Source organism: Hoplias malabaricus, chromosome 4 (genome assembly GCF_029633855.1).
Source record: "Hoplias malabaricus isolate fHopMal1 chromosome 4, fHopMal1.hap1, whole genome shotgun sequence".
Classification (NCBI taxonomy): Eukaryota; Metazoa; Chordata; class Actinopteri; order Characiformes; family Erythrinidae; genus Hoplias; species Hoplias malabaricus.
The window spans coordinates 31,827,433-31,842,469 of record NC_089803.1 but is presented as its reverse complement, the minus strand read 5'-3'; the positions used below and the strand labels follow the sequence as shown (position 1 = coordinate 31,842,469).

The 15,037-nt window shown below is 39.4% G+C and overlaps 1 protein-coding gene across 1 annotated transcript in view; it reads right to left on the bottom strand.

Moving 5' to 3' along the window:
- Positions 1 to 15,037, bottom strand: part of grm8b (glutamate receptor, metabotropic 8b) — a 128,521-nt gene that overhangs the window by 90,730 nt on the left and 22,754 nt on the right. The window contains exon 3 of the mRNA XM_066667763.1: positions 5,061 to 5,277. Coding sequence (XP_066523860.1) covers positions 5,061 to 5,277 — 217 coding nt within the window. The remainder of the gene's footprint in view (positions 1 to 5,060; positions 5,278 to 15,037) is intronic.

Below are 15,037 nucleotides of genomic sequence, written 5' to 3'. Positions count from 1 at the left end.
TGCATGAGATGTAAGTACGTAAGAAGTTTGGCGTGACTAGAGACATTCCCACAATAACCTACCCGGCCAGTCTCTTTTAGAACGGGGATAGTTGCACCAGCACATTGAGACAATTTTTTTTCTTCCCTCCAGACTCCAGAACACTGCTGCTTTTAATGTAAAAGAAAAAGGACTGCTGCTTGGAGGTGTTTACATATCATTACATTCGCAGATGTTTTCCAGCTCAGTAATTCGTGTTCTAAAATGATAAAGAGAATTCTTGACCTATTTGATGACAGTTGGGCTTGTGTGAATGTAATTCCTGTTCAAATAAAGCAGGGCAACTCAAATGTATCACTCGTGTAGAATATGCATAATAGTTAACAAATACAGCAAATTTCTGTCTCTATATAAATACAATAAATACAGAGAACAGCAATATCTCTCTCTGTCTCCCTTTCACACGCACACACAGGTGAATATAGTTTACTGATATTCATTAATAAATGTAAGCTTATTTTTATGAAATACGATAAAAATGAGTACTTCAGCCATAGGTCTAGATTTCTGCAGCAGCAGCACAGTGAATACAGGATGAGCTTTGCTGCCCTCTATGGTTAGGCATAAGCTTACTGACTGCAAGCTTTGCCCAAAAGCAATTCATCTCATTTAGCAGATGGGAGGGGTTGCCGTAGAAACTGCTCGACTGGGACTATCTCCAGATGGAGAGAGAAGAGAAGGTGCAAGAGACTGGATAAAAATATTTCCAAACTTCAAAGGTGAAAAAGAAGGAAAGAAGAAGGTCTGAATTTTTTAATCTAACCTAATAGGATTACAGGCTCTGAAAATTATTATTTGAAGATGTCTCTCCTACACGGTTGTTAGCCATTCTGCAAATTCGTAGAGAAAGAAGGTTCAAATTAGGTGGTTCTGGGCAAGGCTGAGTTCCATCTCTCTTTAACATTATGTAAATGCCTTCTTAATCCATGACAGCTTATCCCAGGCAATGAGGTCAGTGACTTTGCATCCAGAGGGAAGATTTCCACTCTACTAGCAACGTTGCAATGAGAGTATACTGTATATTCCATTTATGCAGGCCCTTGAACGGGCCTTGATTTCCCTGTGGCTGTTAAGGGCTCATTAAGTCCCTTTAACCTGGGAAGAATGTAAGTCTCCTCAAAGTCTGTGGGGGACTGTGAATGAGAGGATCTGGTCTAAGTTACCTGCGGTGATATTGCAGGTATAGCTAATTGATTCTGAGCCAGACATTTTACAACAGCCAGCTCAGCAAAGAGTGAGAAGGATATCCAGCTATGCCACCTGTGATTTCCTTGGGAGCGCACATGAAGCTGAATAAAAGTGATAAAGCGTCACACTTGGCATATAGGAACAGTGTGATAGGCCACGGTTCAACACATTACTACAGTCTTGTAATCAGCTGTTCGGTACATACACACCATATAGTCAAGATTAATATATGTATCCTAGCACTTAACACACAAACAGAAGGAATGAATCTGGCAGTTTGTACAAGCATATAACAAGATAAATCACAGACATGACATATCTCAGAATAACAGATTGCATCCTTTGAAACAAACCCACTCGGTGGCATGGCGTATATGAATGGGAACAGTGTTGTTCCCTAAGGATAGCTGTGGTAAATCCATGTACTTGTCTTGCTTTGTTTCATACAGTATGTAGATGTCATTATTCAAGATTATTGCTGCTTATAGCACAATCTATACACCAATCCTTAGAAGTCCATCTGCAAAACACTATGGTCAGTCAAGTCTTCTAAACAATAAAGAGATTCATTAATACATTCTAATTACTTTTATTTACATTATTTACATTTGAGTTGGGCACAAAGGACACTGAATAAGAGCCATCCATGAAAGAGGGCCTGTTTATTTTGTTAACTAGAACACAAGAAAATTATGTAATTGTCTACATTACAGAAGTTATGCTTTGATGTATCTTGGCCAACACAGCCCTCCTATAAGTCCTAGACTGTATTACATTTAAAAAAATGATTTTCTGTACCAAAGGGATGAGCTTGTGTTTTTTTTATGACCCAGAATTATCATCTAATGTCTGTACTTCAAGTTTGGCCATACAGTGTACATCCTTGCTTAAATGTGGCTATGGGCTTTACCAGCTAATGTTATAAAAAGTGACACTAACATGGTGGTGGTGTGTAAGTGTGTGTTGTCCTAGTATGAGTAGATCAGACACAGCAGTGCTGCTGGAGTTTTTAAACCCCGCAATGTCATTGCTGGACTGAAAATAGTTCACTGATATAGGACTCGAGGATGACCAACAAAACTGTGCAGCAACAAATGAGCTACTGTCTCTAACTTTAAATCTACAAGATTGACCAATGAGGTAGGTGTGTCTAGCAGATTGGGCAGATTGAGATTTTTAAATACTCCAGCAGCACTGCTGTGTCTGATACACTTGTACCAGCACAACACACACACTATCACACCACCATGTCAGTGTCATTGCAACACTGAGAATGATCCACCACCTAAATCATTCCTGCTCTGTGGGGGTCCTGACTATTTAAGAACAGTGTGAAAGAGCTAACCATGTTTGCAGTGCAACAGGGGGACTAAAATCTGTAACGGTAGAACTACAAAATGCTACTGTATGGTAGGTGGAGCTGATGAAATGGACAATGAATGGAGAAACAAAGCACATTTAAATTTTATAGCTGATCAGTGTGTTTTCAACGTATTATTTTTGTGAATTTTTAAAATCGAAATATATCTGTGTTCCAACATCATTGTGTGTCCACACAGAAGATACCTCATCATACTACTTCTGAGGGATGCATTAAGTCAAATCATTCATTTTAAATATTGGTTGAATATCTTTCCGATGCTTCAAAACAATAATTGATTATGTCTTTATTGTACTCTAAGAGCAGAATGCTTAGGCAACACTGGTTACAATACTGAAGCAAAGCTTGGTTGCATTAGCTGAAGTGGAAATGGGTCTGTATTGTTTCAAGCATCAGCTTGATGAAAAATATCTAATTTAGATTTAAATTTACAATTTCCATATAATCTATCCCTATCCTGTAGTTTATGTGAGAAACAGCCGTTTTCTTGAGAAGTGGAAGGACCATTTCAGATGGTGTGCAGGGAATATAGTTTTATTTCTGAGCATGAAACGTCTTATTACTTAGAGCGTGTCACACTATCCTTTGATGTAAATACTGTAGAGCTCCAAAACATAGAGCATCAAAATAGATTCAGCAACACCCACACATTCCTTCCTTCCTCATAAAGACAGCCAGACACATACCAGGGACATTAATGCACAACTTCAGTCAGATATGGACACTCACACAAACACACACACACACACTCACATACACACAAACACATTCTCTTAATGAGCCTGGAGGTACGGTGCAAACTGTTAATCGTGCACATGCATAGCTCAGCTTATGAATTTTAATTCCATAATTACGACATAATTAATGCAGAAGCCCGGTGTCTACACGAGTGCAAGTGTGGTGCGCTGCAGTAATAAATCAATCACGTAGCATAAGGGGGCATGATTTCATTACGATGCCCTCTCTTGGCAAACAGTTGTGTATGCGCAAGGGGCTGGTTGGCAAGTCCATTACCAAACCTGTCCCCATAATTATGTTCACATGCATCATTAGAGCCCAGTCTTTTCTTCCCCCTTTCACTCCCAATAAATTACAACACTATGTAATTGTGACTGGCCCTGGTCTTGCACCATCTCAACTCTGATGATGTGTCAGAGAAAAAAATGTTGCCACTGTTTAGAGAGAACACACCGATTTTATTTTCAACAAAGTGTGGTTGCGTGATGTTCTCTATCTCTAAACTTGCATCCTAAATCACGGGAATGAAAATTCCATAACCAGCATCTTTTTTTTTTAATTTAAAGGTACATATATCACTTGTCCACAAGCATGAGTGAGAAGGATATCCAGTTATGCCATCTGTGATTTCCTTGGGAGCGCACATGAAGCCTTTGACATGCTTTGGTCAAAATACCACAGGAATCACACACCACAGCACGTTCTCCCCCTGTCTAACCAGCCCTGTTCAGAATGATGGGTTTCAGCATCTGCCCCTTTAAACGACAATGAGCCACTGCTGAATACGTTTCACAGCATAGGAGTGAGTAGTGAGAAACAGGAGCTCTGGTTGTTAGCCAGTTTTGGTTAGTAAAAAGTGATTATGTTAATTATATGTAATTAATGAAATACTGAATAGCCAAACCAGGTACAGGATGGTAACGGTATATACTAGGTTTCCTCAAGAACTGGCCTAAAGTGCTAAGCATTTTGAAACATGCCACCGAGCATGGTAGCCATTTGTATCATGCAGTATGCGTTTCTGGAACCATCTGTGCTTGTTATATTTATCCCCCCATTTATTTAGGTTTTTACTTGAACCTGTCAACGGTGTGTAGAATCTTTCTTTTGCTCTACATCAAAAATATCCTTTTTATCGCCATGTGAAAAAGCTGAATAATCAGAAACATTATGGAAGATAAGCTCGGCTGACTGATGCAGTGGAGGACTTTCACCTGTCTCTGAGACTGGTTTTAGAGAATGCAGAAAAGGATGAACCTGCAGCTTTTCAGACATGTCCTTAAAGTAGGACCTCCGCATTTCTTCATACTGACTGCCTCTCCAAGGCTTCTTCTGTTGAGACAGCAAATGCTCTATCATCTCTTTGTCAGACCATGTAATCTATCCAGTCCTGAAATGCCTTGTGTCAACACTGTTCAACAAACATAGAAAAGGCTGACTACCACGAGCCTGCATGGTGCATACCTCATCAGATTTAAATTCAGAACCACCTTCCCATCTCTTTAAAGGCTTTTTGACAGCTGCTTTTGAGGACACCAACTTTTCAAAGAAAATAAACCAGAAGCAGCAAGCAGCACAGTAATTCTTCACGACCATTCTTCAGGAAAATACTAATATTAAGGTTGTGACACATTATCAAGCAGAAATAGCAGAACAGCAAATCTTATAGAGAGGCTAGTGGACAGAAAGAGCCTCTGCATGAAGTTTCACCTACCAAGTTCTCTGGAGATCTGAACAAAGGCCTCCACGCCACTTTCTCCATAGTTTCCCTCAGAGGCCAATGTAGAGACGTAGTTCCAGCCCATGGCCGTGACGATGTCCAGCATGGCCTGAGCCTGGTAGGAGTCAGGTGGCACCACTCGGGAGAAGAAGTCATAGCGAGTGTTGTCGCTCAGTTCTGGTGCAGTTGAGGCATAGCTAATCTGAGGAATCTGCGAGGGAGAAAGTAGAGAGTGTTTAAGAAATAAGGGGTATACTTCCAAACAGCAGATCTTTTAAAATGTCTTGTAATATATTGTTCCAGTCTAATTAGAAACATGGATATCCATTTTTAGTTTACTACATTATTTGAACACAGCAGAAGAGAGATATGCATGTTTTTAATTGGACAGCGACAATTTGAGACACAAAGGGTAATGCAAGTGTAATCTAATATACGGGTAACTGATGTAGGTGCCAGTGTTCATAAACTGAAATCACTATGTGGGCATCTGTTACATTGCATCAGGGTCAGGGTGAACATCCGCAGGCCAATAATTCAGTGGTGGAACATTAATTTTATGTCTGAAGTAGACGATAAAAACCAAAGTCCTTTTTTCAGATTTTCCTTTCCACAGTTAAAGATTTCTTTTAATGAACTCATACTTGGATTTCCCTAGTTTTAGTGTACTCCAAAACAGGAATTCATTAGGTGCTTACGGTATACCAGCAGCAGGTAAGGAAGTGGAAAGATGCAGGAGGTGGGGGGCTCTGGCCGGCAGAGAGGCAAGCTGGATAATGGCTCTTTGGAGGCAATTGACGGTCTGATTGATTTCTCCTCAGCCAAAAGGCCAGGCTGTCGGCCAGAGCCCCAGAGGCTGAGCTCATCGGCATTCGGTGCGAGAGACAGACAGAGAACCTGCCAGCAATACAAATGCCATTCACCACTCGGCCACTCAGGTATACCACTGCTCTCTCACCCTCCACCATAAGACTGCAAGGTTTTAAATACAAATACCACAGACGAGAGAACCGGCCCGTGAACTGTCAGGCATGTGTGCATACATGTGTGCGAATAAGGCTGGAATGGAAGGAGCTGGCATGTGTGAGCTGAAGGCTGAGTTCTGCTGACGATGATGCAAATTAAACGTGTTAACACCAGAATTCATGGAGCCAGACCTTTCACTCAATTTTAAGTCAATGGGGAAGGTGAAATCTGACAGGCTGGCAGAATGTGTACATTTAATGCCGGCTGTGTCTGAAACACCTGGTCCAAGGGAAATTATAGTAGCTTCCCTCCATCAAATGAAATAGTTATTTGAATGGATAGAAATGAATCAGTGGCAGTGTCTGTCAAAGGGGCTGTCAAGCTCAATAAATTACTTCTTATCTAAAAGAGCATGTCTAAGCTTGAGTGAGTGATCACTGAAATCTCAATCTGCATTATTTTCACTAACATCCCAAGGACATTAGACTTCTTCAGAATAATATCTGTGACCAATAAATCCTAAACCACAAGCATATAAGGCCATTAATTGGTCTACAGTAACAAGCTTACTGTATATGGCCCAATAACAATGCAGGCTAATTGCAGTATGCAGTGCTGGGCCAATTACAGCAACCCAGAATATGATTTGAAAAATAAGCCAATTGTTAGCAGCTGTGCTGAAGAAAGAACCACTTGACTGTCTTCGGTTTGGCTTCTCCAGGACTGCAGAGAGCACGAGTGATAAATCACAAACCAATTCTGCACAGCTACTCTGGTCATCCAGATGTCTCCTCTCTGGGTGGTAGACAATGAGTGGGAATACTGGGATCAGGATGTGATAGGGTGCCTCTGGATGCAGCAGATGGTTTTCACCTTTTCACAGCTTACAATGCAAGGTTGCAGTTAAGCACTACATATAGGCCATTAATCCATCACAGCTTTATAGCAATTCTTCAAGGTTCAGGCTCATTTGAAAATCTATGCTGCGTTAACTTGAATAAATTTCCAATCCATTGTTTACCTGTTATCTCTTTTGTCTGAGCTCAACAATGCTCACAGTCCACTGTGTTTGGCTCCATAATGGAGCTGTCAAATGCAGAAAATCAACTCACTACTGATAGATTACATTAAGACAGTACTAATTAACCTCTCAGGAGACCTTTATTTACAACACTTGCTCAAAGAGGGGCACAAATTGCTGCGCAGAGAGATGTTTGTACTCAATCTTTCAGTCTTTCATTTTTGCTTTTTTTTTCCTTTATCTGACAAATGTGCGTTACACACACAAACTCACGTCTCCTTGACTACTCACATTTCCACTCCAGCTGCAGCAGGGAATGAGATAATGATACTGAGATGTTCTTATTCAGGCACAGAACAAAAACTCTACCTCTCTCCCCTCCTCTTCTCTTTTTCACATATTTGTACACAGTGGTCCCATCTATGGTTTATAGCCATATATATACACCATAGCCACAAGTCCAGCCATGATGAATTCCACACGATTCATGATGACTGAGATCTGATGTGAAACTCAGAGTCTGACTGTTAGCAGCCCAGAGTAGAACAAAAGAAGGCCTGAGTCAGAGCAGCACACTCACACAGTCTCACATTGTTACATCTCTGTAGTCGGATTTGACACATTTGAAAAGAGGTTTTTTGTTGAAACATGCACTGAATCCCCAAAATAATAATAAAAAAAAATAATAAGGCCAAACATGTTAGATGTGAAGGCAATGGTGTCATATTAAATTTTTTGTATTAGTGTGTTTCATTCATATAACAAATGAGAACTTTTGTTTGCCGTTTGTTCTTAGAAGCTGGCCCACATTTCTGCCATTATGGAGATCACAATTTGGTCCTTGTCAAATTTGATCCTTACACTTGCTCCTTTTCCTGCTTCCAAAGCATCAACTGCAAGAACTTACTGTTCACTTGCTGTCGAACATATGTCAACGCCTGACAGGTGCCATTTTAACAAGATGTCATCAATATCATCTCTCAGTCGTATTAATGCTGTGAGTGATTGGTGTACATCTATGAAACTGGCTAAAGGACAAAAATATAATGAATGCCAATTTATTCATTATATTAAATACAGCATGCAATTTCCATGTTCTCTGTAGGACACCTGTCACAGCACCCCAAATTCCAAAGTCCAAAGTTTCTTTGGATTTTCAATACAGAAGGGCTGAAAAATACTAGAGAAAACATCCTTGACCAATCAGATGAATGGATGGCCGGTTGCTACGTAAAAACCTGAGCACTGCTGAATAGGAGCACCTCACAAGTTAACCATCTGGACCTTTTCATAGTCAGTGTTTTTTATATTTATTTATTTATTTATTTTTCCCGCTGCTGTCAGCATTTTGGTCAGTCACAGTTCACCCCATTGGTGGGTTTTTGTTTGTTTGTTTGTTTATGAGAATTGCCAAATATAGAATAGTCAACAATACACAAACCAAGAACAAATAATAATAGAATTTAATGTTTTATAATTCTTTACATATTTAGGTTATTAATTTAGGCTTTTAATACAGTTTATGTAACATTCAGATGCCAAGGATTGCTATGAGAAAAAAAAATCCTTCAGGGGAATACGTTCTTAAAATTCTTTTTGTTCTATAGTTTTTTCTCAGATTCAGTTGCTGATGCTTGTCTTTGTTGAACTTGACAAAAAAAGCAAAAAACAGACACAGCTGATTAAGAAACAAGCCTACTTTTCTACTCACAGTGAAAAAACTGAATACGGTGGCATCAGTCTTGATGCTCAATATCTAGGTTGTGATAAGATGATCATTTGGAGCGGTCAGTTAGAAAACCTTCACACAAATCATTCCGACAGCTTTGTGGCCAAGTCTGCCACAAATGAGTAACAGCCATAGCCATTGTATGGAAAGCTATTGCCTTTCAGTATAGTTTCAAAGTAATTCTGGTCCAGCTTGGCACTACACCATGCAAACACATTGCATGTGTGAACTGCCGTTTGTGTGCCATTTTCAGCTTCACACCTCCATTTGAAAGCGTGTGCTCTCCAGAGACTGCTGTCTGAGTTGAAGTGTGGAACCATGCTTTTGGTGCTGTCTATGTCTCGCACTTTCAGTTCAGAGGGGAAACTTTGCACCTGCATCCATCGCCTGCTAACTGAGCCATGTTAAGCATGCTTCAACTGGGATAATTTTGAACAATGTGAAGGTTTGTTTGAAAAAAAAAATGTGACGCAAGTGCTGAGGTAAATGGCATTTGTGGTTGAAGCAAATATAACAGCTAACATTCCGCTGAAGGGAATATCTCAGCGCTTCGTGACACAGGTAATTAATGCTGTTTATTTGTTTAAAACAGAGCAAAGCTCATTTGCAGACAAATCCAGACCTAAAAAAAAACAAGAAAACAAAATGAATAGAGCAATGATGAAGATTTTGCCTGGTCTAATTCTAAGGGGATTTTCAGGAAGGAATTCTCATTAACAATGCCATTTACACCGCTTATTTCTGTGTCAGGAAAAAGCTGCAGAGAGCTAAACACATTATTGTGGTTTTGTTCTCAACAAGGAGCTTCTGACTTCATACAGAGTCCAGAAAATTCCTTGCTGCTTCTCTATTTCCAACAAGGTCCAATTTTTCTTGCCCCCTCATCGCTCAGTGGACAGGCCCTTTGAGTGTCAAGCTGTAGTGAGACTTACTAAGGTTTCATAAAGAAAGATTTAGGTACTGTATCTTCCACTCTAACTCGGTCATCTGACTCACCCTTCCCCACTACTGACAACAATCCCCCTGTCCTACATGCCTCTCTCACCCAGCCCAGCCAAGTCAGCCTTTTCACTGAGATTTTCACATCTCAACTTCAAACCTTCCTTTAACCCGCAACAAAAAATAACCTAGTTACAGTAAGCTGTTCCTGCCCCCTCCTTGTTCTCTGTTACGGTGCATCGTCAAGGTAAATTTCAATGTGTTACAGTTTGAAGAGTTGGATAATTGTTTCCCTAATTTAAACATCAAACAGGATGACCACAAATAATCTCATCCAAGAATTGGGGTACAATTGGTTGATTACCAGAGATGGCAGAAGGCATAATAATAATGATAACCCAAATGAGCGAATGAGATTTAAGAGGGTGATAATGAGGCAAAGGCCTGGAGGAGCAGTACATCTCACTGAGATTCTGTCAGCATGAAGAAGCAAACAGGATTTGCTCTCTCAAAGGCGAGGCTGATGATTTAGAGATGGCATTAGCATAAGTCGCCCCCCCAGGCTGCAGAGAAAGATATCTTCTGAGCAGAACTTTAGTTTTTGGGTCGCCTGCAATAGGGCGAATGCAGTTAAATGTGGTGTAAGACCCACGAAATGGTAACTTCCTCAGGGTTCTTAGCTGCAAGAGCAAGAGACTGTTGATATGATGATGTGTGACTGGATGAGCTATAGGCTATAGTTTGAATATTATCATTCCTCTCATTTCAATAATTGAAACAGTATCATCATTTTAATTGCAACTTTTGAATGACAATAAAGTATTCATACTGCAGACTACAATTATATGACGTCTTCATTGTTCCAGTGAGTGGCTATTGTAAAATCTTATTTTCATCTGTACACTATTCATCTCGCATTCATTACATTCAAGGGCATAAAATTGGGTAGGAAAGGTCTCTACCAATATCCAGTAATTACTGAGTTGTGTCTAGCAATCAATTGAGACAAAAATTATAATACTACTGTCCGTCAGTGTCTAGTCAATATATTTGGTAAACAAATGGTTAAGATCTCATTCTCTGCTACAAGCCCTGCCTCCCAAACCCAGACCACTAACAGGATTGGTCTTGCTAACATGAGAGCCTGTGGCTGTAACGAGCCAAGTGCTGTAAACATGAGGCTGAGTGAGAGTATATCCCTAACCCTAACCATCCACTTGTGACTTGTATTGATTAAGGAACAGTGCATTTTATTTTAAAATGAGGAATGATTCCACAGGCAATTATATGGAACTGGTGGCATTATTGGAGTGGAGGATATTATGAACAGAAAACTGTGTTGCTCTAATCCCAAATCTCCACAAAGACTCTCACACACTGTTCAAGCTCAAGTCTGACGTATGTTTGAACACCAAACATACAATTGTTGCACTTTGTAAAAACTTTGGCTCAGGCACTGTCTTTAATGAAATTCAAATGCAAATCTTAAGGTAAAATAGGTTATTAAACCTTTGGTCAATATTTGTCAGTCCTATGCTAAGGTTATTTATTGATTCCTCCCTAGTCATAGTTTTCCCATCAGTGCTATATATAGTTTTGTTTTGTTTTTTTTGTTTTTGTAATCTAATCTATGCCCTTGATTACAAATGATAATGAAGACTTTATGTTTTGTTGAGTTGTGTCCAAAACTGTGGGGATGATTTACGATTGTATACCGCAACTAAATACATTCACAAGATTTTTTAAATATTTGTTATAGGCAGCTGGGTTTTTTTAAAGATTAAAAAATGTGAGGTATCTATCAGGCCATTCATTCATTCATTATCTGTAAGCGCTTATCCAGTTCAGGGTCACGGTGGGTCCAGAGCCTACCTGGAATCATTGGGCGCAAGGCAGGAATACATACATTCCCCTGGAGGCGCCCTCCAGGGATACATACATTCACACGGACACTTTTGAGTCACCAATCCACCTACCAACATGTGTTTTTGGACTGTGGGAAGAAACCCACACAGACATGGGGAGAACACACCAACTCCTCACAGACAGTCACCCAGAGCGGGAATCGAACCCACAACCTCCAGGTCCCTAGAGCTGTGTGACTGCAACACTACCTGCTGCGCCACCGTGCCGCCCTCTATCAGGCCATTTTTTCAAATTGTTTTCAATGTACAGTGTGACAGGCCACTGGTTAGTATTGACTTCAGCATGTCCAGAAAGCCAAACCTCTTATCTGTGTCCGACACTTGTGTGAACTGACATCAAACTGTTTAGAGAGAAAACAATAATTAGGCCTTCAGGATTGTTGCCACCACACTTTTTAGAAGTGCAACATACACAAATGAGCCATAACATTCAAGTCACTTTCAACAATTATTGTCCATTTTATCAGCTCCACTTGCCATGTATGCTCATTTTATAGTTGTACAATTATAGATTGTAGTCCATTTGTTGCTCTGCATAACTGTTAACCCCTTTTCACCATGCTCTTTGGGGGTGAGGACACAGAGTGGCTTAATAACTCCAGCAGCACTGCTGTGCCTGATCCATTCGTACCAACGCAACACACACTAACACATCATCACCACATCAGTGTCACTGATCCATTGATCAGTGTCACTGTTCCTTATCATCGAAGAATAGGGTGAACGAGGGGAAACAATGTACATAGGGCATAAATGCAGAATTACCAAGTGGAGCTATGGTCAGTGGAGCTGTTAAATAGACAATGAGTGGGATAACAAAGCAGCTTTAATGGTATGACTGATTGGTGTATATCTGTCCAATGACATAGCTAACACTGAATCATACAATGTAAGTACATCAGCATATATAAAATGTCTATCTTCCTTAGCCACTGATAATACTGTGGAACAGGTTACCTAGTCAGAGTGTCCATATAGCCACTTATTCACTTTATTATAGGATATTTTCTTGATACCAAGGAACAACAAGGCCATCTATAATTGGTAAGGCCAGAGTACAAAGCCCCAGGTGAGCGACAGAAAGTCTCATTAGTCCAAGAAAGTGCTGATGGCTAAGAAAAATAAATGTATTTTACCTGAAGGACTGTACCTTTACAGAACTATTAAATCCTCCAGTCTCAATACCAAGTCTGCAAGGCACTTAAACCTAAAAGATGAATGACTCATCGCAGACAAACCTACAAACCTTAAGGTGACATTTTCCTTCGGATTATAACTGTGATAAGGTGATATCCTCTATCTAGAGCCCAGCATAGTCTTTACTGACTCAGTACACCATAGAAGTGTTAATTGCACATTTATTGAAGGCTTGATGTTCTGGCTTCAAACATAAGAAGGTTCCACCAAATGTGCTATCCTTACATTTCCCCTGCAGTCACTGAACATAATAGTTTAAATGAGAGGCTTTTTCGGGCAACCAACAAGAAGCACTTTGTCACACCAATAGTCCACTCAGTGTGATCTAATGCCCTCTACCTTTAGGTGCCTAATGCCTAAGAGGATTTATGCTGGGTGTCTTGACTTCAACAAATATTTTTGTGCTGTGCAATGGCTCCCTGGCTTCCTTTCAAACAGCAATTTATCTAATCACACACTCAAAAAATATTAACCTCCTCTACGTTCAATCACTTTCTAATTATCAGAAGAATTGGCCCACAGTTACCTTACATCACCCTGGAAAATTTGTCTACTTCAAATACTAACCCAGTACATCCACAAGCACTGAAATACAACAGCAAAAGGAACATTAAAAGGCATGATATATCAAATAAATGTTCAAAAACCATAGAAACAGACAATTAGACAATAATCCAGAATTAGGACATACTTGTATTGCTTGGTTATACTTATATACTCTGACACATGTCTAATATTTTATTATATTAACAACAAATAGCCATTTTTATTATTTTATTAATATATTTAGAAAAAATGTATATTATAATAAATCTGTTTTGATTCATGAAAACAAGTCGGGTGGGGGTACAGGGAGAGAATGACAGAAAGTGAGAGACAGCAGGAGACTGAGCAGCAAGAGTCAATACAGCGTACTTGCATAGCATTAGCTACTTGTGTAAATACTGAGAGGATTCGTGAGGAATCTAGTGAGAGCTGCCATGTAAAAAGGTTTCTGAACACATTGCCACATTCTATTTGAGGGAAGGGAACTAATTATTTCATTAATCAGACAACAAAGGACCAAAGACCAGAGCCTCATTCACAAACTTTGACCATTTCATTAAACTTTAGCAATTTTCACTACTGCTCTGATTGCAGTTTTGTGATCTCTTTCGATTTACAATCTTTGGTAAATAGTGGAGTTCTCTGTTCTGCTGAAAATTAATAGATAGCTAATATATTACTTTTCTATTACTTAAATGGCAGCATGAGCACTTGCGTATTAATAAATCCACTGTGTCATCAAATCCAAATCTGTCTCATTTTCTGTGCATTTTGAGATTTGCAATTGGGCTTAAACAACCTGACATATGCTGGTTAGTCCAACAGAGTTTACAGAAAAAAGTGCTATTTTCAGCAAAACTCTAAAAACAAATATAAGCACCAAATGCATGTTAGTGCTGGCAAGATTAAAACTATGAATATACTTAAACTAACTTTACACTGTGCACCATTGTAGCTTGAACAAACTATTATAATACTTCAAGGACAGTGCCACTACAATTTAAATAAACCATAAAGTATTAGAGTTATTAATAATTACAAATCTACAGTCCTGCAAATGATAAATTACTACAATCACTGTAAATAAAATAATTCATACAAAATGATGCTGTTTATGCTTCTGAATCAGCTTCTTACAAGTTACAGTACAGAAAACTTTTCTTCCAAGAGCTTCTGTAAATTATGCTTACCCAGGATCACTTTCTCTGTGAGTTAACACAAATACATTTACATTTATCTTCACAGATGAATAACTCAGCCTCTAAATAACAACCAAATTCATAAAGAACAAATACACAATATACTTTAATCATCAACTCTGATAGCAGTGTGCAGGGTAAATTATTGACAAATGAATGCAGGAGGCAGCACAGTGTAGCTCAAGTTTAGCCAAATGGATACCTGTGGTATTTGGTTGGCATTTATAAATGTAGCACCAAGACAAGGGGGGAAAGAAAATGGAAGGAAAGAAGAAGGAAGACGTAGCAATTAAGGGAACTCTCAGCTCTACTGCCTCCCTCAAATCCAGGCTGGGTTATGTAAGACTCGTAGGGCATGAGACAGTACCATCCATCACCAACCTGCAAATTACCACCATACTCTTCCACATTCTTGTGTTTGAAATAAGCAATGTAAAAAAGAAATAGAA